This window comes from Phocoena sinus, chromosome 12 (genome assembly GCF_008692025.1).
Source record: "Phocoena sinus isolate mPhoSin1 chromosome 12, mPhoSin1.pri, whole genome shotgun sequence".
NCBI lineage: Eukaryota > Metazoa > Chordata > Mammalia > Artiodactyla > Phocoenidae > Phocoena > Phocoena sinus.
Genome location: NC_045774.1, coordinates 42,565,850 through 42,590,893, shown reverse-complemented (window position 1 = coordinate 42,590,893; position 25,044 = coordinate 42,565,850). Strand labels below are relative to the sequence as shown.

Sequence of the window (25,044 nt, the reverse complement as noted above, 5' to 3'; positions counted from 1 at the left end):
TCAGTGAAAGCAAAAGGAATTGATATGGGCTCTAGGTGAGATTAGAGGAATTCGAAGAGTACTGATAAGGCAGACCATCCAGCGAGGTCTGTACCTTCAACAGAAACTCAGTGTGTGTTCATTGAGGTCTTGAATTGAATTTTGAATGCATCATAGGTTCATGGATCCTCTAGGGCATCATAAGGAATTTGAATCCACAGCATATACAGCTTAGTAACTCTGAGGGTAAAGGTAGAAGTACGGGGCTCACAAGGGCCCTGCCCTTAAAGGATGGTTCTGGATTTATTCCCTCAGCTAATTCAATGGCTTTCCATGTGCTCTTGCACATTGTCTGTGCTCCCTTTTCCCTGAGCGACCAGATTCAATGTGGTGGAAAAACCCCTAAGCAATTGCAAAGAGACAAAAAATGGCAGGATGCATGTGTGTGTGTGTGTGTGTGTGAAAGAGAGAGAAAGAAGGAGAAAGGGGACAGAAGTATAAAGGGGGAAGGGAGCAGAAACACAGAGAAGCAATAACATCCTTATTCCTTTTTATGAACGTGTGATTTTTGTTCTTTAGTTTTTGTTCCTTCTCTCTCGCTTTTCTTGAAACTGGTAAGTGAAAGGTGCTGCCTCGGTATTTTGGTGAACAAAATGTGTCCAAAGATCTTTCCCCAGGGAGCTTGGTTATACTATTTTCCCTGGTATCAGGATGCAGAGGAGAACCCTAACCTTCCTCCGGGGTCTGGTCACTGGTGTCCTTTACTCAAGCAAAGTGGACTTTGAGGTAGGAGTCACTGCAAAGCTGGGGAAAAAAGCTGTTGACCACAGTGTGCGTTGGCATTCAGATGTGTTCTATTCCTTGGGGATTTCTGTATTGGGCCAGACTGCAAGGTATTGAGGTAGATGAAACAGAAGAGATCAGAAAACTGCACAGTGAATTTTCCCTTGCTGCCTTATATGTCCAAAAAAAAAAAATGATGTAATTTAAAATGCATGTGAGAAAAGGGTATTTTTGAAAGTTTACAAAAGTAAAGGAAAGGCCAAGAAGTGCTTTCAACTAATATGTATTAAAGGTTATTTGCTTGCATAGATAAGATGGTCTTGCTGCTAGGCAACAGAGATACCAAGACAATGGTGGGCCAGGAGAGTAGAGGAACTCATGAGGATTTTAGCAGTGAGTTCTTGTCACAATAGAAACCAGGCTGATGAGTTTCTCCCATAATGGGAGATGGCAGCAGTGAAGATGTGGTAGACTGAGAGAGGTCAGGTGTCTTAATTTATTTGCCTAATATACCAAATTTTTGTGTGATGCAGTTAACATTTGTAATGCAGAATGGCCTGTTTATTCTAGTAGAAGATTTTTCTAACTTTCTAGCTTCTGATGACTCTGTTAGTGGAAGGAGCTGCAGGATTTCTGAGTATATTAGACAGCTGTTGGGGCAGCAGCAAAGCTGGATTATCTTAGCAGTGTGAATATGGTGTATTCTGAATTGGAAACAAGGACTTTCGATCCATCATTCACCTAACAAACGAATTTCTTGTCACTTAAAAGTGAAGTGTGTTTGATAGATGATGACAGAGGTTAAAAAGTATTTCATATCATAGTTCTTTTTTTTCCATAAGAGTATGAACACTGTTCATTTCAAGAATCTAAAGATTTTGGATACTTGGTATGCATGGTTCTTATTCTAGATCCCGTAGTCTTTAGAATTCTTAGTTTGTCATCCTTACTACTAAAAAGTTGTATGGTAGGTAAAGAAGGTAAGTACCCCCAAAAAATGTTGAAGAAAGGGAACAGAGGACTTTTTAATTATTTTAAGTTGGAGGAATAAAAACAATCAGGAAATGGTTGAAATTAATTGTCAGAGGCTTCTATAGTAATTTATTTATGAGAAAGTCCATATCATAAGAATTGATGAAGATTATTCATTATCAATAATATACCTACTGTGTACGAATTGTTTCCTTATTGTCTTTATTTGAAGAGAGCTCAAAATAATAACACAGAGTATCACTTTATTACAGTCATGAGTTCACAGTCACAAGACTGTGACATTTCAAATTCTATGAAGAGTGAAATGGTTTTATATATGAACTTTGGTTTAATCCAAAAATAGCAGCTACCCAGGTTTCCCATAGAACTTGAACATAATAATGTATAAGTCCCATTCTTATACTCATCCTCATTCACATAGACTGCTCTTAAATTGAATTTGATTCCAAAGTGATTAAAATTGAGAAACCGTCTAACTGGCCTGAAGATCTAGTGATTTGGAAGAGCCATTGTGGATGAGTACAAAGAGGGGCCAAAACAATCAGAAAAAAAGAGTTCCCTGTAGTAGCTTCATTCATTACATAACTTTATTAATGAGCCCCAGAATTTATAAAAGATCATTACCACAATTCCACTTCTATGTATATAGCAAAAAGAATTGAAAGCAGGGACTTGAACATATACTTGTAACCAATGTTCACAGCAGCATTATTCACAGTAGCCGAAAGGTGGAGACAACCCAAGTGTCCATTGATAGATGAATGGATAAACAAAGTGTGGAATATACATATAATGATATATTACTCAGCTTTAAAAAGGAATGGAATTCAGATACGTGCTACAACATGGATGAACCTTAAAAATGTTATGCTAAATGAAATAAGCTAGACACACAAGAACAAATAATGTATGATTCTACTTATATGACTTATTTGACTACCTAGAGTAGTCAAATTCATAGAGACAGGAAATAGAACAATGGTTACCGGCGGCTGGGGAAGAGGGGGATGGGGAATCACTGTTTAATGGGGTTAGAGTTTCAGAACGGGATGATGAAAAAGTTCTGGAGGTGGATAGTGGTGATGGTCGCACAGCAATGTGGATGTACTTAATGCCACTGAACTTTACTCTTAAAACAGTTAAAATGGTAAACTTTATGTTATGTATATTTTACCACACAGAGAAAAAAATAACAATCACTGAAAAAGAAATTATCTCTTCCCAACTCAACAATTGAATTATCCCTTGCTGAAACTGTGCCCTTCTGCTTTTTCCTCTCCAGGTTCAAAAATACAACAGTGGCATAACGATGTGCCTTAATTTAAGCTCCAGTAGGATACAGCAAGGTCAATGTAATAATTTCCTCTCCTGGAAATTTCTCTTTCTCTTGCTTTCTTTAAGCATTATTTATTTATCTGCTTAGTTGCTAAGGCCAGCTTCATGCTTGGGGCAGCCCTGAGACAACAAGGGAAAAGCCTAGCTTTTCCTGCCCTGGCTGGACCTTGTAGGACAGATGGCAGGGTATGGATGGCAGCAGGTCCGCAGACTGGACAGATGGCCCAATTTTTATTCTGAAGTAGAATGCTAGTCTTGGGATTTGTGTTCAATTATATCAGACTATTGGTGGGTCTAAGTTTCTCTTATTAAGGAAGAAACAAGAGTGACAGAGGCCTCACAGGAAAATGGTTAAGCAAAGAGAATGGAGGAAGCGTGCTTACTGGCTTGGTGCCCCCAGAAGGCCAGTGGGAAGAAACGCTTTAAATATCCTTTGACCCTATGCCTATCGTGTCACTATAGTGACACTATAGCTTCAAGGTCAAGTTACCTCCTAAGGGGTTAGCTCTGATAGCATCTTCATTTCTCAGCCAGGTGAATATCCACAAACCTTCAGGCACCCTTCAGATTTCATCCATAACCTTTATAAAGGAGCTCTATGCTTCAGTTGAAGTCAGATCTAAAAATAAACTGGATTTGGTGGATGTGGGCAATGATTACGCCAAGTTTGGTCTTTAAATTAGATCCAAGTGAAGAGAGCAAAAACGGTTGATGGGGCTACTTGGGCGAATAACTTGAATTGTCTTCCAGGTTGACATTAGGAATGCTAATTTTAGCCTATGCCTCCTTACCTCTGATCTTGACTACTAATTGGAAATCTGAAGAGTTTTCTTTTATTCACTTTTAAGCTCCTACTATTTCTCTGTGTCCTGAGAAATCCACAGGCAAATGGAACACCCTATTAAACGCTGTTATATAGCCCGTGATTTCTGGGACACATTCTGATCAATTTTCTTTCCTAAGAGTTCACTTCCCATCAGTAACTAACCCCAAGTTCTGGAAATGTATTGGTGGGCTGTTAGTCAATAGTACTCGTGTCGTTATCTTACAGGCCATCTGCTGTGTCTCATAGAGAGACACCCTTCAGGGACACTATCCTTTTAATTCTCAGAGATTTACATTTAGTGGATGGAAACAGATCCAAGAACAGAAACACTTTTCAAGCCAGACAATTAGTATGGGTCATTAGGGTTTGTATTTGTTGTGGATTTTAAAAAGTTATTATATGGTAAAATTGACCTTTTCCTCAGGGGTATACATGTCTATGAATTTTAACTTGGATTATTAGGTTTTGTCAACATCGGCAGTGCACACAAGCTGACTCACTAGTGCCATAGTTGACACACAATAAATAAAGGAATAACTTTTGGGGAAAGTTAAAATCACCCTAAAATGTAATATGTAAATGTAGTAGAAGATAATAAAAATAGAGGTCTTAGGTCCTATGGAATAACTCTCTCTACATATGTTTCAGGATTGGTTTGTAAAAGAAAGTCAGTAAATATTTGTCAAGAAGACAATAATGTATGTAACAGAAAAAGAGTATAAAACAGAGACTTTGCTTTTCCTAAGTTTACTCCTATTTCAGGACAGAAAAAATACACACTTGCAACATTTTAAAAATATGAGGAAAAATATAAGTTCCCAAATCAATAGAACTATGCATAAGGACTGTAAGAATTCAGAGGAAAAGTCAATGTGGGTCAAACTGGGGCTGTTTCTTTGAGAAGATAGGATTTGGGACAAGGCTCCATTTGGCCATAAGTAGCCCCTCCACTCCCTTGGGCTCTGACAGAGTTAGAACAGATATCAGATTTATTCCTACAACAGGGGCGACCTTGTCAGTTGGTTCTAGTCACCAGCCAAGCAGGTAGCTGGCCCTGGAGCATAAATGCCTTGGAAAGATAAACCAATTTATTTATTAGTTTAGATCAAGATTGCCAAAATGTAATGGAATCAGTGACATGCAGCATTGAAGTCTCTGGGAAGCTTTTTAAAATGCAGATTCCTGGGCCCCTGCCCAGACCTGCTGAGTGAGGAGAATGTCTGAGGTAGAGCCCCAAAATTAGCAATTTTAAAAGCTCCCTAAGTAATTCTGCTGACTAGACAAACCTGGGGGGAAAATGGCAAAAATCTGATTTCATCAGGAAGTAGACATTTGTATAATCTTATAAAAAACTGAATCACTGGCTCAGTGATTGTTTTCTTGCTTCCCAAATATTTTAGCCTTGTTGAATGACTTATTCTAGGCTTATGTCTATGGCTAAGGCTGGTGACATACTCTGGAACCTCCCTTGCTCTGTGACCTGCCATACCTGATCGATATCTGTGGCTCCAACTACGTTTGCCACACGACACAGGAGGCTTTGCTTGGGATGGACGTTAGATTATCTTTCCCCATCTTCTCCTTTCCTGGTTCTTGTTAGTCACGATTCATATCATGCCATCTCCTACAATTGGTCGGGTATTACTGCGCTCAGCTGGCTCTACCTTTATACAACTACCTACATGAATAGAGTGCCACCAACCTGAGAGGCGTGGTTGCTCCATCAGCAGCTTTACGAAGCCTCAGTAGTTGGTACAGATGCTACACTGCACCAACAAAAGATTCCCTAAGAGGGCTTTTGGGGTTCAAACATAGACAGACTTTGTCTGTAAAGGAAGCAGCAAGGGCAGGGAACATCTTGGCCGTTAGTACAAGGACAAGGCACTGCCACAACCACAGAACACAGGGAAATAAACAAGAGAAGTTCTTAGCTATTAAGCGCTTGTCAAGACCTCTGCTTGGAAGAGTTGCCAAGTGTTCTTCCTGATTGCTGTGGCTAAAACTTCCAAAACAAAGTTGAATAATAGTCGTGAGAGTGGGCAACCTTGTCTTGTTCCTGATGTTCGTGGAAATGGTTTCAGTTTTTCACCATTAAGGACGATGTTGGCTGTGGGTTTGTCATATATGGTCTTTATTATGTTGAGGAAAGTTCCGTCTATGCCTACTTTCTGGAGGGTTTTTATCATAAATGGGTGTTGAATTTTGTCAAACGCTTTCTCTGCATAGATTGAGATGATCATATGGTTTTTCTCCTTCAGTTTGTTAATATTGTGTATCACATTGATTGATTTGTGTATATTTAAGAATCCTTGCATTCCTGGAATAAACCCCACTTGATCATGGTGTATGATCCTTTTAATGTGCTGTTGGATTCTGTTTGCTAGTATTTTGTTGAGGATTTTTGCATCTATGTTTATTAGTGATATTGGCCTGTAGTTTCCTTTCTTTGTGACATCTTTGTCTGGTTTTGGTAGCAGGGTGATGGTGGCCTTGTAGAATGAGCTTGGGAGTGTTCCTCCCTCTGCTATATTTTGGAAGAGTTTGAGAAGGATAGGTGTTAGCTCTTCTCTAAACGTTTGATAGAATTCGCCTGTGAAGCCGTCTGGTCCTGGGCTTTTGTTTGTTGGAAGGTTTTTAATCACAGTTTCAATTTCAGTGCTTGTGATTGGTCTGTTCATATTTTCTATTTCTTCTTGGTTCAGTCTTGGCAGGTTGTGCATTTCTAAGAATTTGTCCATTTCTTCCAGGTTGTCCATTTTATTGGCATAGAGTTGCTTGTAGTAATCTCTCATGATCTTTTGTATTTCTGTAGTGTCAGTTGTCACTTCTCCTTTTTCATTTCTAATTCTATTGATTTGAGTCTTCTCCCTTTTTTTCTTGTTGAGTCTGGCTAATGGTTTATCAATGTTGTTTATCTTCCCAAAGAACCAGCTTTTAGTTTTATTGATCTTTGCTCTCGTTTCCTTCATTTCTTTTTCATTTATTTCTGATTTTTATGATTTCTTTCCTTCTGCTAACTTTGGGATTTTTTTGTTCTTCTTTCTCTAATTGCTTTAGGTGCAAGGTTAGGTTTTTTATTTGAGATGTTTCCTGTTTCATAAGGTAGGATTGGATTGCTGTAAACTTCCCTCTTAGAACTGCTTTTGCTGCATCCCATAGGTTTTGGGTCATCGTGTCTCCATTGTCATTTGTTTCTAGGTATTTTTTGATTTCCTCTTTGATTTCTTCAGTGATCTCTTGGTTATTTACTAGTGTAAAGTTTACCCTCCATGTGTTTGTATTTTTTACAGATTTTTTTTTTCCTGTAATTGATATCTAGTCTCATAGCGCTGTGGTCGGAAAAGATACTTGATACGATTTCAATTTTCTTAAATTTACCAAGGCTTGATTTGTGACCCAAGGTATGATCTATCCTGGAGAATGTTCCATGAGCACTTGAGAAAAATGTGTATTTTGTTGTTTTTGGATGGAATGTCCTATAAATATCAATTAAGTCCACCTTTTTTAATGTATCATTTAAATCTTGTGTTTCCTTATTTATTTTCATTTTGGATGATCTGTCCATTGGTGAAAGTGGGGCGTTAAAGTCCCCTACTATGATTGTGTTACTGTTGATTTCCCCTTTTATGGCTGTTAGTATTTGCCTTATGTATATAGGTGCTCCTATGTTGGGTGCATAAATATTTACAATTGTTATATCTTCCTCTTGGATCGATCCCTTGATCATTATATAGTGTCCTTCTTTGTCTCTTGTAATAGTCTTTATTTTAAAGTCTATTTTTTCTGATATGAGAATTGCTAGTCCAGCTTTCTTTTGACTTCCATTTGCATGGAATATCTTTTTCCATCCCCTCACTTTCAGTCTGTATGTGTCCCTAGGTCTGAAGTGGGTCTCTTGTAGACAGCATATATATGGGTCTTGTTTTTGTATCCATTCAGCCAGTCTGTGTCTTTTGGTGGGAGCATTTAATCCATTTACATTTAAGTTAGTTATCAATATGTATCTTCCTATTACCATTTTCTTTATTGTTTTGGGTTTGTTATTGTAGGCCTTTTCCTTCTCTTGTATTTCCTGACTAGAGAAGTTCCTTTAGCATTTGCTGTAAAGCTGGGTTGGTGGTGCTGAATTCTCTTAGCTTTTGCTTGTCAGTAAAGGTTTTAATTTGTCTGTCAAATCTGAATGAGATCCTTGCTGGGTAGAGTGGTCTTGGCTGTAGTTTCTTCCCTTTCATCACTTTAAATACGTCCTGCCACTTCCTTCTGTCTTGCAGTGTTTCTGCTGAAAGATCTGCTGTTAACCTTATGGGGATTCCCTTGTATGTTATTTTTCCCTTGCTGCTTTTAATATTTTTTCTTTGTATTTAATTTTGATAGTTTGATTAATATGTGTCTTGGTGTGTTTCTCCTTGGATTTATCCTGTATGGGACTCTCTGTGCTTCCTGGACTTGATTATTTCCTTTCCCATATTAGGGAAGTTTTCAACTATAATCTCTTCAAATATTTTCTTTGTCCCTTTCTTTTTCTCTTCTTCTTCTAGACCCCTATAATTCAAATGTTGGTGCAGAGACCCAGAGGTCTCTGAGACTGTCCTCAGTTCTTTTCATTCTTTTTTATTTATTCTGCTCTGCAATAGTTATTTCCACTATTTCATCTTCCAGGTCACTTATCCGTTCTTCTGCCTCAGTTATTCTGCTATTGATCCCTTCTAGAGAATTTTTAATTTCATTTATTGTGTTGTTCATCATTGTTTGTTTGCTCTTTAGACCCTCTAGGTCCTTGTTAAACATTTCTTGTATTTTTTTCTATTCGATTTCCAAGATTTTGGATCATCTTTACTATCATTATTCTGAATTGTTTTTCAGGTAGACTGCCTATTTCCTCTTTATTTGTTAGGTCTGGTGGGTTTTTATCTTGCTCCTTCATCTTCTGTGTGTTTTTCTGTCTTCTCACTTTGCTTAACTTACTGTGTTTGGGGTCTGCTCTTCACAGGCTTCAGGATCGCAGTTTCCGTTGTTTTTGCTGTCTGTCCCCAGTGGCTAAGGTTGGTTCAGTGGATTGTGTAGGCTTCTTGGTGGAGGGGACTTGTGCCTGTGTTCTGGTGGATGAGGCTGGATCTTGTCTTTCTGGTGGGCAGGTCCACGTCTGGTGGTGTGTTTTGGGGTGTCTGTGGCCTTATTATGATTTTAGGCAGCCTCTCTGCTAATGGGTGGGGTTGTGTTCCTCTCTTGCTAGTTGTTTGGCATAGGGTGTCCAGCACTGTAGCTTGCTGGTCGTTGAGTGAAGCTGGGTCTTGGTGTTGAGATGGAGATCTCTGGGAGATTTTCGCCATTTGATATTATGTGGAGCTGGGAGGTCTCTTGTGGACCAGTGTCCAGAAGCTGGCTCTCCCACCTCAGAGGCACAGCACTGACTCCTGGCTGCAGCACCAAGAGCCTTTCATCCACACGGCTCAGAATAAAAGAGAGAGAGAGAGAGAGAGAGAGAGAGAGAGAGAGAGAGAGAGAAAGAGAGGGAGAGAGAAAGGAAGGAAGGAAGGAAGGAAGGAAGGGGATAAAATAAAGTAAAATAAGGTTATTAAAATGAAAAATAATTATTAAGAAAAAAAATTTTAAGTAAAAATAAATAACGGATGGACAGACCCCTAGGAGAAATGGTGAAAGCAAAGCTATAAGGACAAAATCACACACAGAAGAATACACATACACATTCACATAAGGAGAAAAAGGGGGAAAAATAATATATCTTTGCTCCCAAAGTCCACCTCCTCAATTTGGGGTGATTCGTTGTCTATTCATGTATTCCACAGATGCAGGGTGCATCAAGTTGATTGTGGAGCTTTAATCCGCTGCTTCTGAGGCTGCTGGGAGAGATTTCCCTTTCTCTTCTTTGATTGCACAGCTCCCCGGGTTCAGCTTTGGATTTGGCCCCGCCTCTGCGTGTAGGTCGCCTGAGGGCGTGTGTTCTTCGCTCAGACAGGACGGGGTTAAAGGAGCCGCTGATTCGGTGGCTCTGGCTGACTCACGCTGGGGGAGGAAGGGGTACGGATGCAGGGCGAGTCTGCGGCGGCAGAGGCCAGTGTGACATTGCACCAGCCTGAGGCACGCCGCGCGTTCTCCCAGGGAACTTTTCCCTGGATCACGGGACCCTGGCAGTGGTGGGCTGCACAGGCTCCCCGGAAGGGGGGTGTGGATAGTGACCTGTGCTCGCACACAGGCTTCTTGGTGGTGGCAGCAGCCGCCTTAGCGTCTCATGCCCGTCTCTGGGGTCCGCGCTGATAGCCGCAGCTCGTGCCCATCTCCAGAGCTCGTTTAAGCGGTACTCTGAATCCCCTCTCCTCGCGCACCCCAAGCGCACCCCAAAACAATGGTCTCTTGCCTCCTCCGCAGCTCCAGACTTTTCGCAGACTCCCTCCCGGCTAGCTGTGGCGCACTAGCCCCTTCAGGCTGTGTTCACGCAGCCAACCCCAGTCCTCTCCCTGGGATCCGACCTCTGAAGCCCAACACTCAGCTCCCAGCCCCCACCCACCCTGGCGGGTGAGCTGACAAGCCTCTCGGGCTGGTGAGGAGTGCCGGTCGACACAGATCCTCGCTTCGGGAATCTCTCTGCTTTGCCCTCCGCACCCCTGTTGCTGCGCTCTCCTCCGCGGCACCGAAGCTCCCCCCTCCGCCACCCACAGTCTCCACCAGCGAAGGGGCTTCCTAGTGTTTGGAAACGTTTCCTCCTTCACAGCTCCCTCCCACTGGTGCAGGTCCCGTCCCTATCCTTTTGTCTCTGTTTTTTCTTTTTTCTTTTGTCCTACCCAGGTACGTGGGGAGTTTTTGCCTTTTGGGAAGTCTGAGGTCTTCTGCCAGCGTTCAGTAGGTGTTCTGTAGGAGTTGTTCCACGTGTAGATGTATTTCTGATGTATCTGTGGGGAGGAAGGTAATCTCTGAGTCTTACTCTTCTGCCATCTTGAAGCTCCCTTCTTTCATTTTTATTGCAATTTCTTTGTTGAAGAATCTATCAGGTGGTCCATACAATCACTGCTTCTCAAACTGTAATGCATAAGAATAACCTGGGCACTTGATCAAATGCTGGTTTGGAATCAGTAGTCTGGGGTTTGCCTGAGATTCTGCATTTCTGACAAATTCTCAGTTGCTGCTGTCACTGCCATTCAACAGGCTAAACTGAGTAGCTGGACTACAGTATATCCCACAATCTGGATTTTTGCTGATTGAATATTTCTAGAGTAATTCAATACATACTTTTGTGACCTCTGTATTTCTTAAATTGGTGTAGTTAAGTCCTAAAACTTGATCAGATTTGGTGTCTTTCTTGTTTTTTTCCATACATAGTGTTTGGTTCATCCATTAGGAAGCCCATAAAACATAATGCTTGCTGCCTCTTTCTTTGAAATGCTAGTAGCTTGACCTTCTAGGCCTATATTCATTAGAGGATACAAAATGAGGATATTCTAATTCTCTCATTTCTTCTTTATTAGCTAGAGTATCACCATAAAGATCAATATCCCCTCATCTACAATTTAGTTACCTAGTGGTATAGTTCATATGAGAATCCCGGGGGGAAAACTTGATTCTTTTCCTTTTTTTTACCAATTTTCAAAATATTGAGTTGGTTTACTAATATCCAATAGTGACCAATTAGTTTTCTAAATTTGGTTGTGATTGTTTTTATTGCTGTTGCTTTTAGATTCTTTATGAACTTATGGATTTAAACATATCTGATGCATTTCAATCCATTTCAGTGGGGTTTTTTTTTTTTTTTTGCGGTACGCGGGCCTCTCACTGCTGTGGCCCCTCCCATTGTGGAGCACAGGCTCCGGACGCACAGGCCCAGCGGCCATGGCTCATGGGCCCAGCCGCTCCGTGGCATATGGGGTCCTCCTGGACCGGGGCACGAACCTGTGTCTCCTGCGTCAGCAGACGGACTCTCAACCACTGCGCCACCAGGGAAGCCCCAGTGTTATTTTTATACAAAAGACACTTCAGGTTGGCCTCTGAGTCCTTTTGACACAACCCAAGTAGTTTTTTTTATTGTTTCCTTGCTCTTTTGTATAACAAAATGTTCCAGGTTTACCTTGTATTACATTTCCTGATCCAGAACTGCAATCAACCATTTCTCCAAGATTATTATCTTTCTTTTGTGGAAAATTTTAAAATGATATTTTAACATGATAATCTGTGTGCTATGGTGCTCATTACCACTAGGTTAGTAAAGTGGAAACTTTTTAACTGCATGAATATATTCTTCACTATTTTCAGATGGAAATATGTTTTAGAATATATGTGTGTGTATTCTGGAAGTACACATTTCATACTATTATTGCTTTGCTCAGAAAATGCTGCCTTGTTCCTACTGAACTTAATTTCAGAAAGATTTGATAAAAAGATAAAAGTATTTCTGATTTGTTTTATTAAATGTACCGTGTAAACAAAAAGCATCATTCTTAGAGTAGTGAATGCTTTGCAGTAAAAAGTCAGGACAGACCTTGGACAGATTACTTAAAATTTTTCAAAACCTGATTTCATGATCTGAAAAATAGTTTCTTCATAAGGCTGTTAATAGCAAAGCTATCAAATATTTACTGGAAGCCAGAGATGTTACATACATTTTCTCATGTAACTGGTATAGCGACATTTTCAAGTAAGTAGCGTATGCCTCCTTTTGTAAAGGAGTAAACTTTCCCAAGGTGACACAGCCAGTTAAGTGGCTGTGTCTCTCTGATGTCACGCTTTTAACCTAGAGTATAGGGTGGCAGTTAAATGTGAAAGTAAATATATGTTGCCTCTGGCCTTGTCCTGACAAATGGTGTTCAATGAAAAATAAATGTCAGGTAACAGAAGTGGCCTTGGTAGATCTGTACTTGACATTTGGTGTGGGAGATGGGAGCGTGAACAGGGGAGAGGAGGCCAGCCAGCTTTCTGCTTAGCCAGGCTTTTGGCCCATTGGCACTCCTCTTGCTAATTTCCCATGTTGGGTCTAACCTATGTGTCCACCATGACAGATGCTCTCATGTCAAAGCTCAAGGTCAGCCCTCAAAAGTTCAGGCTAGCATCTTCTGTCATGTTGTCTTTTGCATATGCTCAGCAGGTGGCAGGAGTCCGGAGGCAAGCCTGCTCTGGCCTCTTCCCCTTGCATCGTGTGTCATTAGCTACTACACAGCTCTTTGTTCAAAACAAAATTCACAAAACTGACAGATTCATCTGCTAACGTCGAGGGGCATCAGAGCCAATTACAGGAAGCCTTCAAAAGGCAGATAGGGTCACTTTTCACAAAATGGGATGAAGAAAAGGAAAATAGTCATGTCATTAAAAAGGACAAATACATTTTCCTCTCAGCAGGCTCGCCACAGGAAAGTAGAGAGATTTATATGAGTCCATCATTTCATTATGACTGCTTTGAATAATTTTAAATCAAAGCATCCACCCCACACACAGCCAACCTATCATTAACCATTTTGAGCTAGTGAACAGTAAGTGATATCTCTATAATGACGGAAATTTAGGTTTAAAGTGTGAAGTTTTTATATTCTTTCAAGACCACAAATAATCACATACATTGTTTAAAATCAACTGGAAAGGACACCAGTTGTTTGTTTTAATTTGAATTCAGACCTCGAGGGTTCTGGGGTCTGGTTTTGCTGAGATGCACCAAACACGTACTTGAGTTCTTGAGCAAAAGAGGGACAAATTTAGTTGTGTTTGAGGAAAACCAGGTGCAAAAGTTTAGGGGCACAGTCCCAACACTACCCTTACCTCATAACACTATGAGAGTTTAAGCCAAATGGGAAAGTTCAGAGTCCACACAAGACCACCCTCTCTCCTGATGCCAATTGCAAGTTCAGTGTTGGAGGAGGATCCCCCAAACCACTGTCAGTTTCAGAAATTTACTAAGCCTCACAGAACTCACTGAAAGCTATTACATTCATGGTTTGAGTTATTACAGGGAAAGGATACAGATTAGAATCAACCAAGTGAATAAGCCCATACGGCAGAGTCCTAAAGAAGTACCAAGTCCAGGGCTTCCATTGTCCTTTCCCAATGGAGACAAGACATGTTACTTTCCCAGCACCAGTGTGTGACGATATGGACAAAATATTGCCAATCAGGGAAACTCGCTAGAGCCTCTGTGTTCAGGTTTTTACTAAAGCTCCATTATGTAAGCCTGATTGATTCTCTATAGTCTCTGGGCGTGACCCAAAGCCTTCACCCCAAATCACATTGTTGGTCTTTCTGACATGGCCATCCTCAGCCTGGAATCATAACGTTACCCCAGGACAAATTGCAGACCTCTTTGGGGGCAAGGTTAAATTCTTTACTGCACGTCTACAGTATGTCGGAAGTTTGGCATGAGGAAAGACCAGCTGTGATAAAAGTCAAGATAATGATAAGAGCTCCTTTCGAGGCACCATGTTAAACATTTTATAAATATCTCATTTAATCCTGACCAACACTCAGGGAGGCAGGTCCACCTAGTAATTCCGATGTATAGATCAGGAAAATGGAGGTTTAGAGAGACTAAGTTGTGTGACAATATCATACACCCAGTGCCCGGAAGAGGCTGGGTTCGAGCCCGCTGCTGAATGGCTCCAGTGCCCTCCCTGTGTTGCCCTGCCAAAGGGAAGGCGTGGCTGCCACATCCACAGCTCCGCAGGGCACCGTTCTTGTCTTCTCTGAGAAGGCTGTCTCCTGGAGCCAGAAAGCAAAGGCTAGCCTGGCTGACTCACCATCCAAATCAAAAGGGAAGAACTCTTGGTGAGACTTCTCAGGGCAAAAATCTGCACATATAGATAACTGCAAAAGAGCTAAGAAAGTTAAAATGGGCCCCAAGGGCTGGTTGCTCAACAAAAAGCATAAACTGGACAGGAGTTTGGAGTAGGAAGATGTGCTCCATTTTAATCAGTTAAATTTTGATTGTTGGATGACATATATCAGTACAAAGAAATGTGTCTATCACAGGTAGAAATATGGGACAATAGTACTGGTTTGTGTTTGATCATGCAACAACATAACATCTTTAAGATTTTCAGTGACCAATAGTGACAGTGTTTAGCATGCAAGCGGGTGTTTTTCTTTTTTTTTTTTTTCAGTACGTGGGCCTCTCACTGTTGTGACCTCTCCTGTTGCGGAGCACAAGCTCCAGACGCGCAGGTCCAGCGGCCATGGCTCACGGGCCCAGCCGCTCCACGGCATGTGGGATCTTCCCGGACCGGGGCACGAACCCGTGTCCCCTGCATTGGCAGGTGGACTCTCAACCACTGCGCCACCAGGGAAGCCCCGGGTGTATTCTTTATAGGGTGTTCTTTCCAAGAATATGAAATGGGTGCTCTAAATGTATATCTAGTTTTTAAATTCTGAATGGACTTTGTTTAGGGGAGTTGTTTGGCTCTCATGCACTATTTTCATTAAGAGGTAGAGGAACCTGTAACACATAGATTTTGGTCAACAGAGTTTAATAGTCAGTACACAGTTTTCATATATGGGGTTTTAGACATCCTGAACTTTCAGAAAAGTTCCTTATTTGTTTATCTATTTGTTGTAATTGCCTTTATGGTGAAATCTAGGCAGACTATCAATTTTTCTATTAATATGAAGAAAAAAATGTTAGCGATTGTGTCTCTCCTAAGATACATCAAGAACACAGGTTTTGGGGCTTCCCTGGTGGTGCAGTGGTTAAGAATCCACCTGCCAATGCAGGGGACACGGGTTCGAGCCCTGGTCTGGGAAGATCCTGCATGCCGCGGACCAGCTAAGCCCGTGCGCCACAACTACTGAGCCTGTGCTCTAGAGCCCACGAGCCACAACTACTGAGCCTGTGCTCTAGAGCCCACGAGCCACAACTACTGAGCCCATGTGCTGCAGCTACTGAAGCCCGCACGCCTGGAGCCCATGCTCCGCAACAAGAGAAGCCACCGTAATGAGAAGCCTGTGCACTGCAACAAAGAGTAGTCCCCACTTGCTGCAACTAGAGAAAACCTGTGCACAGCAACAAAGACCCAATGCAGCCAAAAGTAAATAATTTTTTTAAAAGAGAACAGTTTTGCATATTTCAAAGTTGTAGAGTATAAGTGTGCCACATAAAATCATGTATCTTAGCTTCATAAAAGATGACAGCTTAAAAAATCCAGAAAAAAAAAGGTTTCTGAGGTTTAAGTGATTGTTTCATGTTTAAAAAGGTAATATACATTGAAAGATTTTTCGAATCATAAGGTATATATGTTTTTGTGTCAGAAAGGCAATAGATTGACTTTGTCATTAGGGCTAGAATATTTTGTTTTACTTATCAATGCCAAAAAAGTAACTTTGAAAAAAATAAAATAAACTTGCTGTTAAGAAACGTATCCTATATACAATCATTTTTACACATATATGGATTTTCTCTTAAAGTCACAGCTACCAGAAACTTACGTGATTATGATTCATTTTTAGTTGCTTTTCGATATTTTTCCAAACCCTTATTAGGCATCTCTGGAAGACAGCCAGATGACCGAGTACATTTTAACGGTGTTATTCAGCTATCTTACCTTGATAACAGGATCTTATTTACGTGAGTAACTATCTGTCTAAATCACTATGCTAGGCATAGTTCAGGATACGTAAAAAAGAGAAATAAGTGCTGAGGGGAAGCAGAGACTTTGGGAAAGCTTCCCATGGGAGCTTCACATCCAGGTAACTGGATCTTGCAGTGTGAGTGGGAACTTGAGCGAGAGGGATGTGAAGGGTGTAAAGTGGGAACTGAGGCCATGTCTCTTCTCCTCTTGGCTTTCTTTGAACCCTTTATGTGGTTTCCTCTTTTACATTTTGCCTGTCACATGCAGCCTATGTGGTAACCTTGGAAACACCTCCTCAAAGCCCCTACCCTGGAAAGGCCCAGTAGGACTAGAGTCCCAAAGAACGAAGCCATTTCTGGTTCAAGCCTTAGGTGGAAGGGGTGTGTTCACATGGCTTCCCCTCCCAGATCAAGTAGTGAGATCCGGGAGAATTAAGACAAGGATCTGGCCCAGGGGAGAGGTGTCAAGGTCAAGGACACGGCCCTCAGGCTGCCTCCTGTCTGGACAAATGTCATATGCTGGCTGCAGTGTGATCCATCCACAATCTCAAGAGTTAGAGACAGAGGGTGTGCAGCTAAAGCCCTAATGAGAAATTAAGAGAGTTCATTTTCCTGGGCTTCCTCCATGCAGGATCCATCACTCGCAGTGAGCCAGTCTGTGGTGGGTGGCTGGTCAGGATTCAAGGATTCCAGGACCCCACCTCTTGCTGACATGTCTTGTGCACATACCTGGCATTAGATATTAGCTTAAATACGACATTCGTACTGCCTTTAATGTACAATGCCCTATGAAATAGTTGCTACAGTCCCCATTTTACAGTAGAGCGATCAAGGTTCAGAGCCGTTACCCAAGTTACTCAGTACCACTAAGGTACGTCAGTGTCCAAACCCAGGTCTGTTGCCACTAAGCCAAGACATTAAAGGACTGCCTTTTATGCTCTTCTTAATCTCACTGTCTGGCTCCAATAGTGACAATGAATGAAACAATACAAAACAAAATGTAATCTTCATTATTTGTCCTTTTTATATTTCATCCTTACTCTCAGATTCACATTATGAAGTGCAATTGATTGCAATTCTTTTTGTGAACCATTTACATTTTCATTTCCTTATTATTGGCACATTTATTTTGTTCACTTTTCTGACAAAAGAATTGTTTTGAATTCTACATCCTAATACTAAATTTCACCTTTTAAAGGTGAGTAATTAAAACTTATATCTTCAGTCATTCCTTTTTTCACATTCACTGATGAATATTTAACCTCTTCCCTTGGAGTTCTGGTAAAGGAAGATGGCATTATGGCTTCAAGTTGTGAGCCGAGGAGGCGTCCATTCAAGCAAGGGTCTCGCCCTCTTTGCGGGGGCTTCACTCTTGCTGCAGACCCTCTGTGCAAACGCATGCTGAGTTCTGTCCTTGCAGAAAAACACCATGAAGGATCACCCCGCCCGTGAGAGCCCTTAATGAAAATGCAGTCCCGAGATTAATGCAGCTTCTCGTTCCCTTTGCTGAATTCACCTCTGGTGCTGTCTCGCAATCCTTTTATTCTCTACTCAGACCACCACTGGGGGTGAACAAGAGTCCTATCCATGAATCAAGGCTCTTCAGGTTTCCAGTCGCTGCCATGAATGTGGACCATGTTTCAGTCTTTGCACAGGTGTTTCCGCTTCCTTCATTCAACTTTCATTAACCACTGCCACGCTCGCCCCACCCCATGTGTGACCATTGTTATTACGCCCAAGGCTTCAACTAGTAGTACAGCATATAACAGTAATGCTTATCATTAGGCTTTGTTAAGCCATAAATTTGATCGAAAGCCTTATTTTACAATTCACAAGGGAAACTCTGTCATGCCCTTAGATCAGGCAGGGAGACATCAACTTTTGATACTGAGGTGAGGGTGATGGGACCCATGCTCATCCCTAAGCTGATTCAGGAGTGGACACATGACTGCGCTGCTGGGCACCGGCAACACTAGGGGACGCCGTGCACGTCAGCTTCAATGTGCCAGGCGCCCCCTGAAGTCTGGCAGAGGGGGCACCCTGCATGTGAGTTGGGACAAGCAGGTCATGATAGCTCCTTTAATGAGAAATGAATGACTCCTGAGGACAGGGCCGTAATTACAAACCAATAAGGCAAAATAGTGCAGTACCAGTGAGTGTGAAGCCTAGTGCCGGATTGTTATGAATTCAAATCCTGTCTCATCTTTGTGAACTTTTGGGCAAGTTACTTAACTCCTCCAGGCCCCAGTTTTGTCATCTGTAAATACGGTGAAAAGAAATACCTTCCATACAGGGATATTATAAGGATTAAGTAAATTAATATTTGTAAAGCACATAGACACTGCCTGGTACATAGTATCATATAAGTATTTGTTACAAAAATGAAAAAATACATTCATTGGTCGTTCTGTTGATGCTTAGTAAAATGAGATATGAGTCACATGATCAAGACTGTCAATAATTTCCCTCTGTATTCTCAATTATTGCCATAGTTATTGTTGCTGGAACGCTATGTTACTTTCAATTAGGGTTACTTTCTTTAATTATGTTTTTCACATTTGTGAATACTGGCATACTCCACAGTTCTTTAAAAAGAGAATGAAAACAAAATTAAACTCTAAACCAATTATAGAGATACATATGTACAAGGATGTTCTTTAAAGAAAAATTGGAAACAACTTAAATGTCTGTCAGTGGGAGATGAGATAAATTGTGGCATATTCATAAAATGTAATTATATATCATTTAAAGTATATTACATTTATTCTCTACATTAAAAAATAGGGATCTATTTCTAGAACAATGTTAAGTATAAAGAACCCTAGAAGAATGACAGGTACAGTATTTACAATAAACTTTCATTTAAATACATACATATGTAGAAAACATATAACAAAGACATGAACATGAAGGATACATGACAATATCAAGATGGTGATTTGAGGAAGGAGGGAAGGGAATGGAATCTGGCAGTGGCAGAAATGGGGCTTCAATTTCATCTGTAACATTTCCTTTCTCAGAAAAAATCTGAAGCAAACATGGCAAAATTTTAACATTAATTAACTCAGGTTGGAGATTACCTTATCACATTATTCTCTATGCTTTCTATTTATATTTGGACATGTTGATAGTAAGAATAATAACAGAACAAATTTAAATGCCAAATTATAATTCTAAAATTTGCACCCTTAGATTTTATTACTCCTCTTAGTTAATTTTTTTAAAAATTCTTTTCCTTCAAAATGTTAACGTACCACCAATTGTGCTGGTGCTTTTATGGATGGCCCGGTTTCATGAGGTTTAGAAAGCACTTTGGCACGAGGGCTCTAAAGAATGCATCTTCACTATTCTAGAATTTTAATGGCCTGTTATACATCAGTGTTAATGAGAGTCATGTAGATAAATCCCTAAGCAGTCCTTTTAAAGGTTGCATTTTTTGCTCAGCCAAAAAAAAAAGAGAGCTTTCTTGCCTTCCTGGATAATTTTGCTAAGCAAGTGTGTTGTACGTTTTCAGGTGCTCAAGTGAAACAATATGGGAGCATTTGTTTAGAGTGTTTCGCTTGTAGACTTCTTCAGCAGAACAAACAGCAAGACAACAAATCATTCCTTTGAATCTGTGTAACTTTGAATATGTATTGATTGGCGGAACAAACAGTGCCATGATCCAGATTTTCAATGTCACATATTGAAATGTGGCTGGTGTGCTCCGAGTTTAGCAATTCTCTGTGCATCATGTAAATTACCTGGGACAATGACTTGTGACCTTAGAACTTCAGCTTTGCGGTTCAGTGTGCCATTGACCTTTTTATGTCCTATGTATAGAGTATTATGTGTAAAACGGTCACCAAATGAATTTATGTCAGATGTTCTAACTAGAAAACAATTTTCATCGTCTGGTGCATGAATGTTTATAGTAGATATATTTTAAATATTTCAATTTCAATGTTATTTAACATTGCTGAGGTTATTAAACACAAAATGTGTTCATAGATTCTGTATTACTTATTGACTACTCACCATGCACTGTTGGGCCCTAGAGATAAAGTGATGACCGAGACAGTGCCACTCTCTTCAAATTGTTAATAATCTAATGAGTAACAGAGTCAAGAAAACTGGCTATTATAACACAGGGAGATAAGTACTGTATCTGTGGAATAAGAAAGGGTGTTAAAGGAGCCCATAGCATGGAAACCCAACCGATTCTGAGAAGATCAAAGTGAAAGATCAAGGAAGGCTTCCTGGTGGTAGAGTCTATGCTGCTTCTTCATTTGAAGGCTGGGGGAAGAATAGTCCATGCAGGGGAATCAGCACATTGAAGAGCAAGAGAAAGCATACTTTGGGCCAAATGTTTGGATTGTTTCTTTGGTATCAAGAATCACCATTCACTCAGGGTTTCTGCATGTTCCACATCCTCTAAGGATTCCTCACAGTTTGGCCCCAGAAAGCTGTTATTGTTAATAATCATGTTCCCCCACTTTGAGAAAAGGTACATTTCAGGCCTGAAATATGTAAAAATAAGGATGAAGAACTAAGCAGTTCAGAGTCTGTTCTGAGGCTACCAGCATAAGAGACAAGATGGTGAAGTTTGCAGTCGTCGGCAGCATTAAGACCAAGGCCTGTGGCACTCTTCCCCATCGATGAGTGACCCCCAACTTCCTCTCTCTTCCCATCACCCACACACCACCTGCGTGTAAGGTTCAGAGGCGAGCGAGCCCTCGGGGTGGCACCCTGCAGCCTTACTGCAGATCTGCAGCTAAGCACAGGCTTTTCTCCATTTGACTCCGCTCTTTCCATTTTTGTCTATTTTACCACAATCCTGAAGTTCAGGACGATTTGGATTTCACGTGTTTATACAGCCTTTCTGAACACCTTTCCTTTTATTTTTACTTGACAAAAGTTTTCAAATGTTTGTGAGAAAATGTTTTGCATAGTGAACTAAAAACCTGTCCAGTCTTGTTCTGGGATACGAACTAATTTGAAGGGCTGAAATCTACCATGAAGTCTAGTAAACTAAGCACAAGCATGTCATTCTTGGACATATTGATTCATTTGTTTAATTAAACGTTTGATAAGGTACGGTAAAAAATATAGTACTGTAATATATATTTTAGAATCCTTCTAAATATACAGTTTCTCAACGTGTTCAGAGCTTAATCCATTTCTTCTTAACTTTGTAACGCAGGAGAAGAAAACCTCCTGGCAATTTTACGACGAAGATGGTGGAAGTATATGATCCTGGGACTGATAGACTTGGAAGCAAACTATCTGGTGGTCAAGGCTTACCAGTACACGACTCTGACCAGTATCCAGGTACCAAGGCTCTCTTCCCTTCTCATCTTCCTCATTTTCCAGATGTAGTTTACTTTCAGTTTAGTCACTTGGGAGTTCTGATGACTAGTTTCTAAGTTTTGCAACAAGAGGGAAATCGGTTATATAAAAATTAAGTGGACGTTTATTTCTGTGTTCCTTTAATTTTTCTTAATTCACATGTAATTGTACATCTCTTCTTTGTTTTTAGTATACCACAAGAACCATTGACAATGCAGGAAAATAATTTGTAGCTAAGAATGCTAATCTTACGTCAGCAGAAGAATTATTAGTAAGCATAAAAATAAATCTATTTTAATCACAACTTGTAAGGTTTTAGAATATGCTAATGGACTTTGATTAAGTAATCAAAGTGCTTAATAATCTTTTCTTTTAGCTTTCTTTAATGTGTAGATTTTGTAAGCTGAAGGGACAGAATTTTTCCTAAAGGGACAAGATTTACATTTCTACAATGTGTTAGGTGTGAAGATAGCCACTGCATCCTTCCTTCCTCCCTCCCTCTCTCTCTTTTTCTTTTATGTAATTATGTGTACAAGCGTGCACGCGCACACACACACCATTGCAAATTTAACTTAGATTTTCACGATTTTTACCAGGCACCACTTATATTCCTCATTAAACCATAAATAATAATCTTGACTATTTTTGTTTCACCCTTATTTCTCTTTTTATGACAATATTATGAATTTTATAGTCATTCCAAGGCTCCAGGATGAAAACAAAATATTGTTCACATATCAGATTTTACTTAGATTTGATACCTCAACAACATTGCTGCCATTCCAATAATTTGCTTAGAAACAATAACAAAAATGAAGAAACAAACAAGCGAACAAACCACTTGAATAAATTCAGATTATATAGATTGAATGGGAATCTATCTAAATCAGAATTAGGTAGGGTCTACATGCTTCCTCCTGCATACCCAATAAGGGACAGAAAGGATGCTTCCCTACAACCACTTAAGAAAAGTCCAGAGCTCTATTTGATTGGACCACACTGATGGCAGGGGAACAGTGTGAGCTAACTGACCTAGACCTGGACTCTCTGAACCAATACAGGAGGAGATTTCTCTGATTTGTTTAGACAAATGTTTCTCAGTAGGAGTACTACTGGCATTTTGGGTAGGACAGTTTTTCATGATGTGAGTCATTTTCCTACTTTATAGGTCATTTAAGATTTCTGGTCCCTACCCATCAAATGCCCATAGCGTCTTTCAGCCTTTGTAACAACTAAAAGTGTCCTCATGGATTTCCAAATGCCCTCTAGCAGGTACCATCTCTAGTTGAGAATCACTGGCTCACCAATCAGCACTCACTCCTGGAGTCAGGGCAGGATCAATCTCACCCAATCACATATCTGTCACCCATTAAGGGAGAGATGAGGTGGATGGATGCTGGGAGAACAACCACAGTGCTCCAAACTCAGCCTAGCTCCTATTCACTTCCACAAGCCCCACAATGACAACAAATTTCTCTCTCTGTCTCTGTCTCTGTCTCTCTCTCTCTCTCTCTCTCTCATGCTCTCTCTCTCCTGTGCTCCCAGGCACTTTGTTTTATAGCTCTGTCTTCACAGTCTGTCTTACCTAAGAATGGTGTTTGAATATTTCCACCTACTCCACCAAGCTGTAAGCTTTTCACAGCAAAGAGGATTTCTTGTTCACTTTTGAATCGCTAGTACCTGGTAGGAAACCCAGCACATAATAGGCGCTCAAAAGTGTTTAAAGAGGTTAATTAAATTGCATTGATTTCCAGTATTTGGGGACACAGAAATTGCCAGCAGTTCTCTACCCACATGCAGAGGCCCCTGGAATGTCTATACCGGTATGTGGGAGAAGAAAGGGGAATGCTGGCTTCATAGCAGAACTGGGCCCATTAGTGCAGAGTCAAAAATTATTAATGGGCCTCCTGGGGAGCATGAAGAGGAAACTTACCCCTTTGGAAATCCATTTGACTTTTGTTTTCTTTTGTTAAGCATTGAAAAGTCACAACCAATTACTGGTTGCTTAAGTTCTATGGGGATTTATAAAAAAATTTTTTCAGTTTTTCAATTCCTTTTTGTAGACAGTGACAAGGTTTTTTTTCTTTCTTTTTTTTTTTGCGGTACCGGGCCTCTCACTGTTGTGGCCTCTCCCGTTGCGGAGCACAGGCTCCGGGCGCGCAGGCTCAGCGGCCATGGCTCACGGGCCTAGCCGCTCCGCAGCATGTGGGATCTTCCTGGACCGGGGCACAAACCCGTGTCCCCTGCATCAGCAGGGGGACTCTCAACCACTATGCCACCAGAGAAGCCCAGTGACAAGGTTTTAATAACTTTCCCCTTGTCCTCAGGTGTTTTGTTCAACCCATGTTATGCACCACCATTAATCCATCCTTCCACCTCTCTCAAATTAGCTGTTTGACACTGCATTTAATGCTGCATTCTATGCAAAATTTATTTTAATTCTGTAGAAAGTCAAAAAGTAATTCTACTGAAATATCAGTTTGTCTTCATTATAACTTACTGAGCAAGGGATAGGGGGAAGTAAAAAAGCAAGTTGAATCAAACAATTCTAGAACCATTTTGCTACCTACAAAAAATAAACTTCTTTTTTTTTTTTTTTTTTGGTTCTTTTTTTTTAATAAATTTATTTATTTTAATTTTTTTTTTTTGGCTGTGTTGGGTCGTCATGGCTGTGGGCAGGCTTTCTCTAGTCGCGGTGAGCAGGGGCTACTCTTCATTGTGGTGCGTGGGCTTCTCATTGCAGTGGCTTCTCTTGTGTGGAGCACGGGCTCTAGGCGCACAGGCTTCAGTAGTTGTGGCTCGCGGGCTCTAGAGCGCAGGCTCAGTAGTTGTGGTGCACGGGCTTAGTTGCTCCACGGCATGTGGGATCTTCCCGGGCCAGGGCTCAAACCCGTGTCCCTTGCATTGACAGGCAGATTCTTAACCACTGCGCCACCAGGGAAGCCCCTAAACTTCTTAAATAATAATAAATGGTCAGAATAGAAGGCATTTGCTCTGGGAACCATGTCGGTACCGCTGTTTTGTAATTCAATTCTGTTTACTCATTGCAAATCACTGGAACTAACAAGGACCTATAATGATTTTCCCTTGTTTCTATAATTACTAATTGAGAACATAATATGTGCTAAGTGTTTAGCTTTTATTCATATATTAATCAATAAGGAAAATACACTAATTATACATCTGAGAAATGTACTAGTTATTGCAAGTGATGTAAATAGAAATGAATCAACCTTTGCTGTACACTTGA

At 40.7% G+C, this 25,044-nt stretch overlaps 1 protein-coding gene across 1 annotated transcript in view; it reads left to right on the top strand.

The window, feature by feature from the left end:
• Positions 1-25,044, top strand: part of SLC35F1 (solute carrier family 35 member F1) — a 414,631-nt gene that overhangs the window by 298,724 nt on the left and 90,863 nt on the right. Inside the window, exon 3 of the mRNA XM_032651819.1 lies at positions 21,649-21,776. Coding sequence (XP_032507710.1) covers positions 21,649-21,776 — 128 coding nt within the window. The remainder of the gene's footprint in view (positions 1-21,648; positions 21,777-25,044) is intronic.